This window comes from Manis javanica, chromosome X (genome assembly GCF_040802235.1).
Source record: "Manis javanica isolate MJ-LG chromosome X, MJ_LKY, whole genome shotgun sequence".
NCBI classification, from domain to species: Eukaryota; Metazoa; Chordata; class Mammalia; order Pholidota; family Manidae; genus Manis; species Manis javanica.
In genome coordinates, this window is record NC_133174.1 from 12,944,859 (window position 1) to 12,959,076 (window position 14,218).

General features: G+C 42.4%; 1 protein-coding gene and 1 long non-coding RNA gene across 8 annotated transcripts in view; one reads left to right on the plus strand and one right to left on the minus strand.

Annotated features, from left to right (window-relative positions):
* LOC108407539 (uncharacterized) overlaps window positions 1–14,218 on the plus strand; it is a 146,902-nt gene that overhangs the window by 4,442 nt on the left and 128,242 nt on the right. The window lies entirely within an intron of this gene.
* The window catches only part of ADGRG2 (adhesion G protein-coupled receptor G2), a 110,822-nt gene continuing 101,950 nt past the window's right edge, over window positions 5,347–14,218 (minus strand). For all 7 annotated transcript variants that reach the window (XM_073227611.1, XM_073227614.1, XM_073227613.1 and 4 more), the window contains 4 exons: window positions 13,839–14,122; window positions 11,454–11,555; window positions 10,307–10,459; window positions 5,347–7,401 (listed from right to left, as the gene is read on the minus strand). In XM_073227611.1, coding sequence (XP_073083712.1) covers window positions 7,217–7,401; window positions 10,307–10,459; window positions 11,454–11,555; window positions 13,839–14,122 — 724 coding nt within the window. In that variant the 3' untranslated portion in view covers window positions 5,347–7,216. The remainder of the gene's footprint in view (window positions 7,402–10,306; window positions 10,460–11,453; window positions 11,556–13,838; window positions 14,123–14,218) is intronic.

Below are 14,218 nucleotides of genomic sequence, written 5' to 3' on the forward strand. Positions count from 1 at the left end.
TGCCGAGGAAGCTGCTGTCAGCACCGGATGTGGTAGAGGATATGTCAGAGAAGGACAAGGGGGTGGGGTGGTTCTGGTTGAAAGCCCGCCGAGTTGTAATTAAGAAAATAAAGATGCAGCAACACCTGCGGTTTCCTCTGGGAGAGGTGCAGCCCCCTCCCAAGGTCATGGAGCACTCTATGCTCTGCATCTATCTATACACAGGATAAGTTGGTGTTGGTGAATTTGGGCTCCCAATTTCAGCAGAAGCCCTTGGATTTGATATCAGGTTGGCTTCTGTGTCTTTGGGATGTAGGGGTGGATGGTATCATTGTCTGGATCAGAGATGGGAAAGCTGGCTTCCCTGACAGTTCGTCCTGCCTTGCGGCAGTGACTGCAAAATTCACATCAGACCCCAGAAAATCACTCCCTCCTCAGTTGGCTTACGGCTGTGTTTTGTGCTGTATGGCTCAATCAGGGTTTTACCATTTTCTCCCACTAGATGGCAGATGTGTGCTGAGCTCCAACAGGTGTTACGGGAGTTAGGCATGAAAAATGCCATTTATGGCCCAATGAATTATGGCCCAGATGAGGAGCCTTTTACTGTGGGGCTGAGTAATGTGGTGCTTCAAATGGCCTCCCATCCCTCTTTGGGCCCCTAGTGGCCGTTCTTGCCCCTCACTTAGGACGGCCCATAAGTGAGCTTACCTGTACAGTAGCCAACTTGGGAGAGGCTGAAACAATGAGAGCACAGAAGGGAATATGGTCCACTACTCAGAGGAAGAGTTTAAAGAGCCCTGTGAAGGTCATGAGGACCCAGATATGACAGGAGCAGACAGAGGTCCCAGATAAAGGCAGGAGCAGACAGAGAGAAAATGAATGGAAAGTCACATCGAATCTGACTGGAGCTATGGCAGCAATTGAAGCCAGAGCAAGTTTTGGCAGTCAGCTAAAGTGAGGATCAAGAAATGGAAGCTGGAGACAAAGCCACAAGTTCAGGGAGAGTGAGCCTACCCCACCTGGACCCTCACAGGAAGACGATTGGGCAATACGGTTTGACTGAAGGGAGGATCAAGGCACCCGCCTAGGGGGACTGAGTTGGGACCAGAGACTACATGTTGAAATATCAATTCATTGGTCCCCAGCGAATGTACAATGTGTTCTGGCTCTGGTGGACACAGAAGCTGAGTGCTCACTGATTTATGGCAACCCTGAGTGGTTTCCAAGGACCCTGCTGTTCCAGATGGATATGAGGGTAAGGCTATCAGAGTGAAACAAGCCCGAATTCCATTGGAAATAGTGTCGACCCACAAAGGAGTACACTGTGTGTATCTCTCCTATCCCCAGATATATTTTGGAGATAGATATCCTGCAGGGCCTATGGTTGCAGACCACTGCAGGTGAGTTCAGACTGAGAATATGTGTGGTGAAGGCAGTTCTGAGGGGACAAGCTAAGCACCTGCCTATAGCTTTGTCTGTGCCTTGGTGGGTGACTAAAAACAAGCAACACAAATTACCTTGAGGCATAAAGAAATTGGAGAAATCCTCCAGGAACTGGAGGTGGGTGTTATAACGCTCACCCATAGTTCTTTTAATTCCCCAGTGTGGCCAGTGAAAAAGCCGAATGGCATCTGGCATATGACGATTACAGAGAATTGAATAAAGTCATACACCCTTGGCATGTTGCTGTCCCCTCTGTCACAGGCCTTATGGACACTCTCTCAGTCATGAACTAGGGACATATCATTATGTTGTAGATCTTGCTTATGCCTTCTTTTCCATTGAAATAGAATAGGAAAGTGAAGAACAGTTTGCCTTCGTGTGGGAAGGACAGCAATGGACTTTCATTGTCTTTCCACAGAGGTACCTCCACAGTCCCACAGTCTGTCACAGACTTGTAGCCCAGGACTTGGCAGCATGGCAGAAACTAACAATGCTGTAACTATACCATTATACTGATGATATCATGTTTACATCTAATTCTCTTCCAGACCTGGAAGGTGTAGCACCTAGACTGCTACAACGTCTACAGGAGAAAGGATGGGCTGTGAACAGCACCAAGGTTCAGGGACCTTGTTTATCAGTCAAATTCTTGGGAGTTGTCCAGTTGGGTAAGACTTAAGTTATCCCAGCAGTAGTGATAGGTAAAGTTCAGGCTTTTCCTACCCCAACAACCGTCACACTATTGCAAGAGTTTTGGGGTCTTTAAGGTTACTGGAGAGTGTTTATCCCACGCTTGGCACAAATTCTGAAGCCCTTATACCATTTGGTATGAAAGGGGGTCAGGTGGGACTGGAATGAAATGTGTGAATCTGCTTTCACTGCTGCAAAATGGGCAGTCAAGGCTCTGCAGGCCTTGAGTGTGACAGACCCATCAACGCTCTGTGAGCTGCATGTTCATGTGACTGAAGACAGTTATGGCTGGGGTCTCTGGCAGTGGCCTGAACAAACTCACCAACCTATTGGATTCTGGCTGTAACTCTGGAAAGGAACAGGGGTATGATACACCTTAACAGAGAATTGTCTGCTGTGTACCATACCTTGCTGGCTATGGAGTCCATCACTGGAACAGCCCCAACAAACATAATAACCACCTATCCCATTGCAGGGTGGGTACAAGACTGAACCCAAAAGTTGCAGAGTGGTATGGCACAGATGCCTACACTGGCCAAGTGGGGAACATACCTACAGCTGCATAGCGCCCTCTGTACTAGCCCCTTGAGTGAATAACTCCAATGCTTATTGGGGCCAGTGACATATACGAGTGAAAGGAAGGAAGAATTTGCTTTAGAGCCATTAGTAGCAGAAAGCCCTTATTGGGAGGGAAGAGGCCCTATACACAAAGATGCCTGGTACACAGATGGCTCCAGCTGTGGGCAGCCTGAAATGGAGGGTTGTAGCTTTCCATCTTAAGAGTGAGACAATATGGATGGAAGATGGTGAGGGGAAGAGCAGGCAGTGGGCAGAGTTGTGGACAGTATGGCTTATGATCACTCAGGAGCCCTCCCCACTAGTTGTCTGCACTGACAGTTGGGCTGTCTATTGAGGCTTGACTCTGTGGCTACCAACATGGTACCATGCCAACTGTTTGGTGACTGACTTCTTTGGGGGCAAGAGTTGTGGCAAGATTTATGGGCCTCTGGTCAGACTAAAACAGTTACAGTGTGTCATGTGACAGGCCATTTGCCACTGACATCCCTAGGAAATGATGAAACAAATGAATTGACCCAGGCACGTTGGCTAGAAGGAAAGCCTGCCTCTGATGAGGCCCAATGGTTACATCAACATTTGTTGTATGTGGGACAGAAGACAATGTGGGCTGTAGCATATTGATGGGGCTGGCCTTTGACCTTTGAAGTCAGCAGAGCCCAGCAGGAGTGCATTTTGCTCTAAACTGGACTTACACCAAGTCCCACAGCAACATGGCATAATAGCTAAGGGGCTGATACCCCTTGTCAAGTAGCAGATAGACTATATTGGCCCTCTGTCCATATCAAGAAGGTACTGATATGCCCTGACTTGTGTGGACACAGCTACTGGACTTCTGGTTGCTTTTCCTGGGCGTTGTGCAGACCAGCAAATGACCAAAAGAGGCCTGGAGTGTCTTTGCAGCCTATGGCCAACTGCAGGTAATTTGAGAGTGATCAAGGCGCCCATTTTACTGGACATGCACTACAAGAATGGGTGCAACAAGTAGGGATAAAGTGGAAGTTTCACATACCATATAATCCTACTGGGACAGGCACGATAGAGAAGTACAATGGTTTGTTAAAATGTGGCCTGAAGTCAGACACTAGTAGTCTACAGGGATAGTCAGTCCACTTACAGACATTGCTACAGTATTTGAATGAGAAGCCCCAGAAAGGGGCATTGAGCCCTGTAGACATGCTAACAAACACTGCTGCCTCCCCTACACAGTTGCAAGGAGAAACTAAGGAGGAATCATTGAAACTGGGGTTTGGCCACCAGAATATCTTGCTACCAGCACTGGCTGCAATAAACCCCGGAGACTCCACTCAGTGGGAGTGGTCTCAGACATTTTGACACATGGACCAGCAATGGCTGGCCCTCCTGGCACCTTGGGGCAAGGCCTGGAGGCTGGTCTCTTATGTATTCCTGGAGTAATGGCAGAGTGGCCTCCAAAGATCACAGTAGTGTACCCTAAATGGCTGGAAGGTAAGAGCATCTTAGTGGGGAGTTTTATCTTAATGGCCAGTACATTTGCCTCCAGTAGCACTATATACAGGCCACTCAGTAACCCCCACAAGGAGAGAGGTAAAGGTATGGTATACTAGATGCAGATGGGACCTGCTTTCTGCCATGGTCCTATCTCAGGACCACTCTCTTGTGTACATCCTACCTGATGGACAAGATTTGCTTATATTGGTATCACTAAAATGTGTCTGATCACCCTTAAGGTTAATCTCCTCTAATGTCTGTGTGGATTAGGCACAACTGCTGCTTGCTGGGTGTGCATGGAAGGTGTGAGTCATAAACTCATCCGAGTAGAACTGGTTTGAATACAGCTGGGATGACCATTTGGTGGCAATCGATCTCAGACTTGAGGATTATCATAATTTCTGTTGTTATCTGTACCATAATTTTTGTTATTTGTCTATTGTGTAGCCTCTTATTGTTATTGTGGAATTTGGTTATGATAGTCCAGCTTTCTTGCACAGGGACCATCATGAAAGACTGAGGGCATGTAGATTGTGAAGTGAGAATCCTGGAGAGGTGGAGTGTAGAGAAAATAGAAATTCCATGGCCAGGATCCTCACCTGACCCTGGTCCGCCTACCCACTGCACATGTGCAACGCTTACAGGCTCAGGCTTACACACGTTGGCAGTGGGCTATTATTGACTCTATATATAGAGCTTGACCCAGTGCTCTGGGGCTGTGAGGTGGCAGAGAGGCCTGGAGGCAGAGACTGGCTTGCTGCATTCAGACTTGCCCTGAGGCAGATGGGATTCTAGTGCATGACCTGCCACCATGAGAATAGTGCTGGGTATAAACCCTTTTACCCCCAATGTTCCATTGTCATTTTTCAGTCTCACCAAATCCAGAGTGAACTTGCCCAGGGCTGAAACCCTCAGGCTAGACAGTTGGTTACATAATCTGCTTCATGAGATTTTGTTTCTGAAATCTTCCCCCAGCCAAATCTAGAGTATCTCGCCACCTTCCTCAACAATTTAGTACACAACATCTTCATGGATGCTGAGCATCATGGAAGGGAACACTGCTTTGAGATCTCTTATGGACTGAGGCCAGCTTTCCCCATTTGTGGCTCCCACATGCTAATCAGCTCCCCCAAAACACCAAATTCTGTCCTCACCTTGAAATCCTACTGTTCCATGTGGAGGAAAGTCACTTGGAGAGGATCCAAATCTGGGGCTTGTGTGGGCCAATGGCAACATGTGTTAAAGATAATCTTGAAAGAGTATGTGGAAAATTAAAAAGGAACCTCAGAAACTGATCTCATGTAGTAGAACAATCCTTGCTCTAAGTTCACAGTCACAGCGTGTCTGCTATTTGCCAAAAGATGTTACTGTGTGTTCATCTTAATCAGGCCTGTCCTACCATTTCCATGCCATACCGTCAGGGAAAGAGACCACAGATGTTTTCTCTTTGTAAAACTTCTCAAACTTAGAGGAATTAACTGCAAATTTATTTTGGTGATTGTAACATTTTTGTCAATTTTAACATATAAACACAAGACATTTAAATAAATCAGAGCAGAGGTATTACAAAGGCAAATCAGCATGCACAGAAGTGGATTACAGTATTACTATGGTTAGTCTGGCATACAACATTCACTTGAAATATATGCAAGGGAACCAACCTCAGTGAAAGACCTAACTGAAGGGTTCTGAAATGCTCCTAATGAGGACATATAAGAGATGCCGCTTAAGCAGCTGTAGGTGAGAGGCAAGACAGACCCTCTATAACTAGGAGCAATCAGGCTTTGACACATATGGAAACAACAGCATTGCAGGATATTTCACTGTTCCCAATAGCTGCTCCCCCTTGTCACTATATACTCTTCAAGACTTGACACCTTTTAAAAAATAATTATAGCTCTGCCTAGGCGAGAGTGTACCAGTCATAACAATCAACAGAGTACCATGCAGCTGCCTTTTAAAGACAGCAATACGATTTTTTCCTTTATATACATCTGTTTTAAAAAAGTAGTCCTACTCTATTCTCCTTTCTGAAAGGCTGTAGGGATTTGAGAAGTGGCAGTGTATGTATCTCTTCCACAGTCACAATTTTCCTGACATACAGTCTAGATTGCAGTTCCATCCTTCCCTGTGGCTAAGGTATTAAATAAGCTAAACATCTTGGTGCAGATTCCATAATCTGATGATTGGGGATGAGGACAAGAGATAGGTATTAGCAGTGGATGCTGTGTTGTACAGGTCGTACAGGTTGTACAAGGGTGCACCCAAGAGAGTGAGTGGAGCTAAATATGGCCTCCACTCTATTTGCCAAACCATGAGCCCATGGGCCTGGGTCGGCCCAGTGGGGGCACCTTTTTCTAACTCACTCAGAGGCACTGTATGAGCTAACTGTGGCACCGTCTGCTTATATTTTTCCAGCCTGGCTGGCATCATTATTTCTTGATTTCAGTGAAGTTTCTGTATTTCACATCCCATATAATCTTCAAAAGGAGCTTTAGAATTCACTGAACCTGCAAGGATTTTCTGAATTATCACATTAGACACAACGACACAACCATGATTCCACAGAAAAATTTACACAGTAGAAAATAAATACAAAAAAATGTATAAGTGATTTTTGACGTGTGGGTCACTAAATTCAGCTTATTTACAATAAAGGCATGCACAACTAAACTCATCAACAGGCTGAAGTCAACTGTTGCTTTAGGGGTGTTGTTATTAAAATACAAGATGATGTTATTAAAATACAACTTAGCCCCTTTCAAATGTGGCTAGAGATGAGCAACTTTGATTTTTTTTTAAATGAGTCTTATTCTTAGTGTTTAAATCCAGTCTTCTTTTAAAACAAAGGATAAAAAACCAAACTGTAAATGTCTAAAAACCATGGTATAATCTCTTGGTTTCTTCTTCCAATAACCATTGCCCTCAATTAACTTACGCTCCTCCAGAGGTTGCTGAGTATAAAGTTAGTTGATTTTCATGTATCTCACATTGTGTAAAAGGTAAAGTAGGACATTTTCACACTGTCAAGCATCATGCTTTGATTTTAGAAAAGGAATCACATTTGCTCAATAAAGTGTAAGCTTCCCCGCTTTGAAGTCCTTCTGAGAGCGATACGGCTTTTACCATTACAGGAATCTTCTTTCTCATTAAACACGAGCTGTTTTCCAGTGAAATCATGAAGGCACACGTCTCCGTTCTGAACACTGAAAGAAACACCGTTCTTCTCCATAGTAGCATTCCCTATATAAAGAGAAACAAAGCCAGTGTCATGAAGTATCCACAGAAAGCATTTAAAAGATAAACTTAAATATCACTTCATTCTTAAGTGTGCACACATTGAACATGTCTTTTAAAAAAATATTTCTGATACATTGTCATATTTTATTTACTCTTCATTCCTTCCCTAAGACCACTCAAAGTAAGCAAAACAAATTGGAGAATGATTCAGAAACCAGTTCTCTCTGAGAGTTTGTTTTAAAATGAAATGGTCAAAATATGAAGCAAAGCAATTTATTTGACTTTTAAGGGCCCATTTCCTAACTGTGGTTGAACATATATTGACTTCAAGTAGTAGCATATTTGTAATATAACCTAATGTATATTATAGTCTCCCACACTGATTAAGGTTAACAGAGATCCCCATATGGCCCTTTACAAGGTTCTTGGTTCCCTAAGATTCCTATAAAACGTTGTACCAGAGAAATCCAGAGGGACAGCAGTCATTAGCAAGAAGAAACTGTTAAACCAGCCCCTCTGATCATTCCCAAGAGGAAACCACCAATTCTAACCTCAGAGTCCAGGCCAGGGAGCAGCTGGCCATTCTAGAGAAACTGGTTTGGACCTGGGCCTTTCCCACCCAAGCAGGCCCTGAATTGTGTAGGTATAAGGGGTAGGGAGCCACAGCTGCTGAGACCCTCTAGCTACTTGGCACCAACCCTCTGACCAATTATAATATTGTTAAGACAATGTAGAAAGCTGAATAATAAGCCCATTTATTAGTTCATGCCATAATAATTATAACAGTGCTGAGAACTTTGTAAGTTTTATTACTCTATGGAACAGGTGCTATTATTATCCCCATTTCACAGACAGTGAAACTGAGCTTTTAGAAATAAGTGCTTTGTTTAAGGTTACATGGCTCAGAAGTGATGGAATCAACATGTGATATTTCTCCCAAACTCTGAGCCTGTGGCCCTGCATACCAAGTGAGATGGCTGCTGGTACCTAAGCCTCTCAGGTGTAACTAAAATATGTAATCTTCACACAAACTAGGTGATGGGTATGGTTAACACAGCTCCATCTCTGGACACACAGCTCAAACAAGGCATGTGACAATCTGAGGCAGCTGTCCTGATTTAGGCTGAGGACATTTTGGTGCAGGAACAATTTGACCTGGTATAATGAATCAACCATTAAACTTTCAGCTTTTCTGAAATTGCTTATCCCATCCTTCATCCAACCCAGATCCTGGTGTGCAGACTGAGGAGTCAGGGATGTCTATCTGACGTGCATGTTGTGTGGTATTAACTACTTGGCCATTTTGATGGCCTAAAATGCACCCCACCCTCATTGGCAGCCATCAGAAATAGCTGTATCGAGTCAGCCATGTCAAAGAGCTGTGCAAAATGTGCTCCTTCTGTCAAATCTAATTCCCCGAAGTATGGCAACACATTGATAGGCTAGGCAAATAAGGCTTCATCTGATTTCTTTCTAGAATATGGACAAATCTGGTTTTAAGAGTCCCAGACACTTCTATCCAAGCCAGTAGGCTTTGCTGATATGTTGTGACTTTGAGGATTATTGATGACTTACCTCACACCTCTGATTTCTCTATTTTGAACTTGCTTTCTCACACTAACTTGTTAATGAGCTTTGATTGCCACTGCCTCTACTCTGTCTACCTACACTGAGCCGTTCCTGACATAGCCATCTGGCATAGAGCCAAGAGTTCTCCCCCTGGTATCTGTAGTAAAGAGTTGAGGCCACATGACGGCTGTTTCTCATCTCATACAGCAATGGTTCTCAACGAAGGACAGGGGGCTACTTAACAGCACACCCCGCCTCCTCCCCACCGCCCAGGGGACATTTCACAATGTCTGAAGACATTCTGGTTGTCACAACTGGGGGTGAGTGTGGTGCTACTGGTATGTGGTAGGTGCACACCAGGGATGTTACTAACCATCCCCAAATGCACAGGACAACCTCCCACAACAGAGTTATCTAGCTCCAAATGTCAATTATGCCAAGGTTGAGAAACCTTGATTTATTGTATTTTTAAAGTCAATACAAACCAGCAGGACCTCCTATCTATCTTTGGGAGGTTGGGAAACTAATTGATAGGTGTATGAAATATCTCACAAGTTTATTTAATCATGAAAATAATATCCTAAAATGATGAATAATGGCAGATTCTCCAAGGAAGGAAAAGTATGCCAGCAGTTTTTATAAAAATGCAAAAGATATATTAAGAAGCCAAAGAAGATAGAGAGATAAGCTTTTATGAGTACTAAACAGCCCAGTCTTATGGAAAAAAAAGAAAGAAAATGTAATGGAAGTTTTAGCTAGAAATATCAGAATTAGCATAAGGAGGTGCAGCAGCAATACTCTGTATACTGGTGACATATATGGTCACCAATACTGGTCACAATTTATCTTGCAGTATTTGCTATATTAATGGGGATCTGGGTATTGTCAGAAGGCAGACACACTGTGGAAAAAAATGAACAAACATGGCAAGCGAAAAATAGGAAGGTTTAAGTGTTGAAGATGTGTATTATTATAGATACACTAAAAATTGGTACAGTCTTATCGACTACTTTAGGTACTGCTTGCACAGAAATAGCCCAGCACTGAAGTCTTTGGCAATACTTAAATCAGGATTTGCAGCGTTAAAACTTTTAGTTTGTCATCAATTCCTGTCTTGAAAAACTAAATCTTACCAAAAAAAAAAAAAAAAAAATTTCTGGTATTTGCTCTAAAATAAATTTGGATGAATAAACTTTCTCTTTTATAAGCGATCCACATTTTGATCCACTAGTCATATATGTAATTATTCACTTGGCTTATCAAAAATGCCAATAAAGATAAAACTGCTTTAATAATATAGACACTAGCTTGAGAAATACTATATTTGAGACATACATACCATTCCCGCTCGCAAGTCCTGAGCAATCATTATTCACTAGCAGCGTGGTGGAGTGGGTGGAGTTACTGTTTGACTGTAAGGAATTTGAAGAGCTGGACACTCCTTGGTTTACAGTCTGCTTCTTTAAACCATTAGTAGCAGTTTTACTCCAGTCTATAGCAGAATAAGCATTACAGAAAAACAGGGCGGAATGTTGGAGCTCAAATGCAAGAGGCAGAACAACAGTGTAACTCATTCTAGCAACTGATCCCTCACTTCCAGATCTTACAGAGAAGTCACACATTTCACAAGTTGGTGTGATGAATGTATTTTCATTTAAGAGTGCATACATTTGTCCTTTAAATGATTACCTGGTTAAAGATAACCTATATTCTCTTAGAACTACAAGCCGAGCTAATTTGATTGTGTCTGTAAATACCCATTGAATTAGGTACTTCAGAGCCTAGGACTGTCTTTTAACAAGAATGCAAATCGACTGTGCTGTGATGACTAATGGTTCTTAAATCCATACAAATGACCGGACTACATGTACTGCCATTTTCTGAGTACAGATCTTGTGTAACCAGATCTCTGCAATACTGCAAAGATTCATGGGTGGTATTCATGCAAGAAGAATTTAGTTTTTCTAACAGTACTTCATTTTTCTTATTTTCTTAAAAATAAGCTATTTGCTCTACTATCCAGCAGGGCATACATGAAAATAACTTCAAACTAACCACATGTATGCTACAGCGTATATACGAAGACTGGCCGACTAACAAATAAGCAACTAACAACTAGGACCTGAGGAGAAAAGGTTAGGTCAAGACTTAAAAAGTTACAAAAGTAAATATTAAATATTACTTTGGGCAAACAGAAACTATGAACTCAAAAGGAAATAAACTATAAAAATTTCACTGTTGCTTCATTCAAGAAGCAGCTAGCCCATTAATTCTATTGATCACTAAGTTCCCAGATATGAGTAATTCTTTTTTAATTCAGTAGTTTTTTTCCCTAATGTTCACAATCAATATTTTCTATTGAGCAGGTTCCGTTCATTGATTTCCAGATTGGATAAGCGCTTCGGCATTGATTGCTTTGGATCTTAACTTATACAATATTTTCTTCAGGATTTAAGAGAAAGAGAAAAAGTAAGGTAAATCTTTACCTGAATTTTCAGCCAGCCGTAACTTTCCACAACAAAGATACCGCTTCCACTGTTTTCTGACATTTTCTTTCGCTACACAGTAAAAGATGAATATGAAAAATCCTAGGGGAAAAAAAAACCCATAACACAATGAATTCCAAGCTGAGACCTGAATGTCATGAGCTTCCTTTGCACAAAAAATAAAATCTTTGGCAGCTATAGGTTAATTGAAATTTGCAAACTGAAAAAAAGTCCAAAGTCCTGGGAAAGTTTGCTATGGAAAGGCACCCTGGGGGGGACGCTCTTTTTTTAAGATAGAAAAATATTTATGAAAGGAATGATAACTCTGTATTTTGAAAATTAAACTGTTTGTCCTTTCACATCCTGTCCTCCATCTTCTCTGCCTTTGGAAGTGCAAGCCATTGACCCAGGAAGCCAGCTCAGACCTAGGCTCTTACCTCCTGGCCCCTCCATATTTATAACCGATTTTCAAGTTCTGTCAAATACCATTTCTTCTTCTGTTCTCTCACATCCTTCACTGCCCCTCTCAGTCCATGGCTGTGCCCCTTGCCTGGGCCTTTCCCTCTTCCTCCTAAGCCTGGAGGACTGCAGCGACGTCCTTGTCTGCCTTCCAGCCTCCCTCTAACCTGCTTCAGGAAATACTCCACTGGCGTCCTGGCCACAGACTGAGCAACACTACACACTTGAAGAGGCTCTCATTCTCTGCCTCCCACCCTCTTCCTTCCTAGTCCTTGCGGTCACACGGCCCCACTGTTAGCACTCCTCAAGGATCTTGCCAATAAGTATATGCTGAAATGAAGGAGCAAATTCTGAGTTCTCCCTTTCCCCAACCCCCAATATATCTACTTGAAAATCTTCATTTAAAAATATCGTTTGCTTCTAGTAGGATGCACGTGCCCATCCTAAAGACGGATGATCTTGAATACTGCACACCTTTGTTCATTTGCCAACTTGGGTGGCTTTGCTTGGTTGCTTTAGGGGAGAAACAGCATGTAGGAGAGAGAGAAAAAAATAGGTACACCCAAATCCAAAACCAGAACTTATATATAGTTCTCCTTTAATCAACCTTCAGTAGCTCTGTGAATTAGGCATTAGTTTCCTTTTATAAATGAAACAGTACATTCCTTCTATCCATTCCTTTTCTAATGAGAAGACATTCTCGGGAAATGAAGAGAAAGAGGTTCAGTTTCCACATTAAATATGTGAGGGTAGATACTTAGCTTTTGTATTGATAATGTGTGTGATTTGGGCATATATTTTTTGCTCTTAAAATGGCTCTTTTAGCAGGCCATTGTTGGCAAATAAAACCTTTCTAACTAATACTATGTAATGCAACACCTGGACATATCAATTCAGGAACTAGAACATTGTAGGTGAAAATTAACAACTGTGCACAACCAACGAGCATATTAACTGGCTTCCTCTAAATAACTTAAGAACTGACAGCTAAATCAAACATTCAAATTCAATCTCAGGTGGGATTTCTTTGAAAACCAGTAAAATTATCTATTGCCTGAAAGAACAACAGGAGGTGGCTGTGAGAGCTAAGAGCAACAGGGAAAAGATGAAAACAAGCAGATGAGAATGCAATTAAAAGGCATCCCAACAGAGGACTTGGAATAAAAGGAAACCAAGGGACATAAACTATTGTTACCATAATATAAATCTATTACCCCGCTTGGCTTTTAATGCCAAAGTACTTCCATTAAAAATTAATCACAGCTGACAAGTCTTTTACACTGATCTAAAAGAATTAATACATTGCTTTTCTGAAGAGCGCAACTGAGAGGGTTCCAAAATGACCACAGCTGGGCCTCATTAACAAATGGGAGGCTGTGAAGTAGAGGGCAGCACAGAGAGCCTACCCCTTTCCTGCTGTGCTGGCCCAGCAGAGCAACTTCTCAGATTAGTCAGTGGGTCAGGCTGCTGCCACTTGGGTCTGTCTGTTGACTTCACACTTATCATCGGCTTCAAATCAAACACAGACCTAGGAGGCTGGAGTAGTGAGACCTCACAAGGACATTTATGGTATGTGCACTTTTCTGTATGCATGTTCTACTTCAATAAAAGGGTTAAAAAAAAAAGTAAGGAACCAAGTGAAGGAGGAGTAATCGACTCTCCCAGAGAAAGGTCCTGGCAGGTTGCCTTCTGCATGTTCTCTCCGAGGACGTAATGATGGATAAGGACGAAAAAAGTATCACTTCTTTTAGCGAACACCTTTCTTCCAAGGATCTCAAAGCACCCTTTCTCAAAGATAAATGCGTTTTTCAATGAATATATCTAAGCTGCTAAGTAAGTAAGCCACTTTGCAGTCACTCTTTAAGTAGTGATAGTTTTAAGTTGGATTGGCATCATTCAGTGCCTGTTTAGTACTGTAGAGCTTACCTTGTAAAGTGTTAAAAATGGCAAAGAGATACATGAAGGTGACATTAACTGGTCCCCAGGCAAACAAGGCAAAGCCCCAAGTAATTCCCAGTAAAAATGTAAGGCCGGCAACGCTGCGGAGGTCTTGAATACTGGTTTTTCTCTGGGCTCCCAGTTGTTTCTTCTTTTTAATTCGATAGAGCTGAACCAGGACCACAATGAACATGCTGATGTTCAGCAAAAATATCACACAGAAATATCCCACAACCGTAATATAGAATACCGCATTGTTGTTGATCCAGCAACTGGAATTTTGGGGGAAAAAACAGGAGAAAACATAGTACAATGCTGAAATATGGTAAAGAATCGTACAATGAATCTGTATCATTTTATAAAAACAT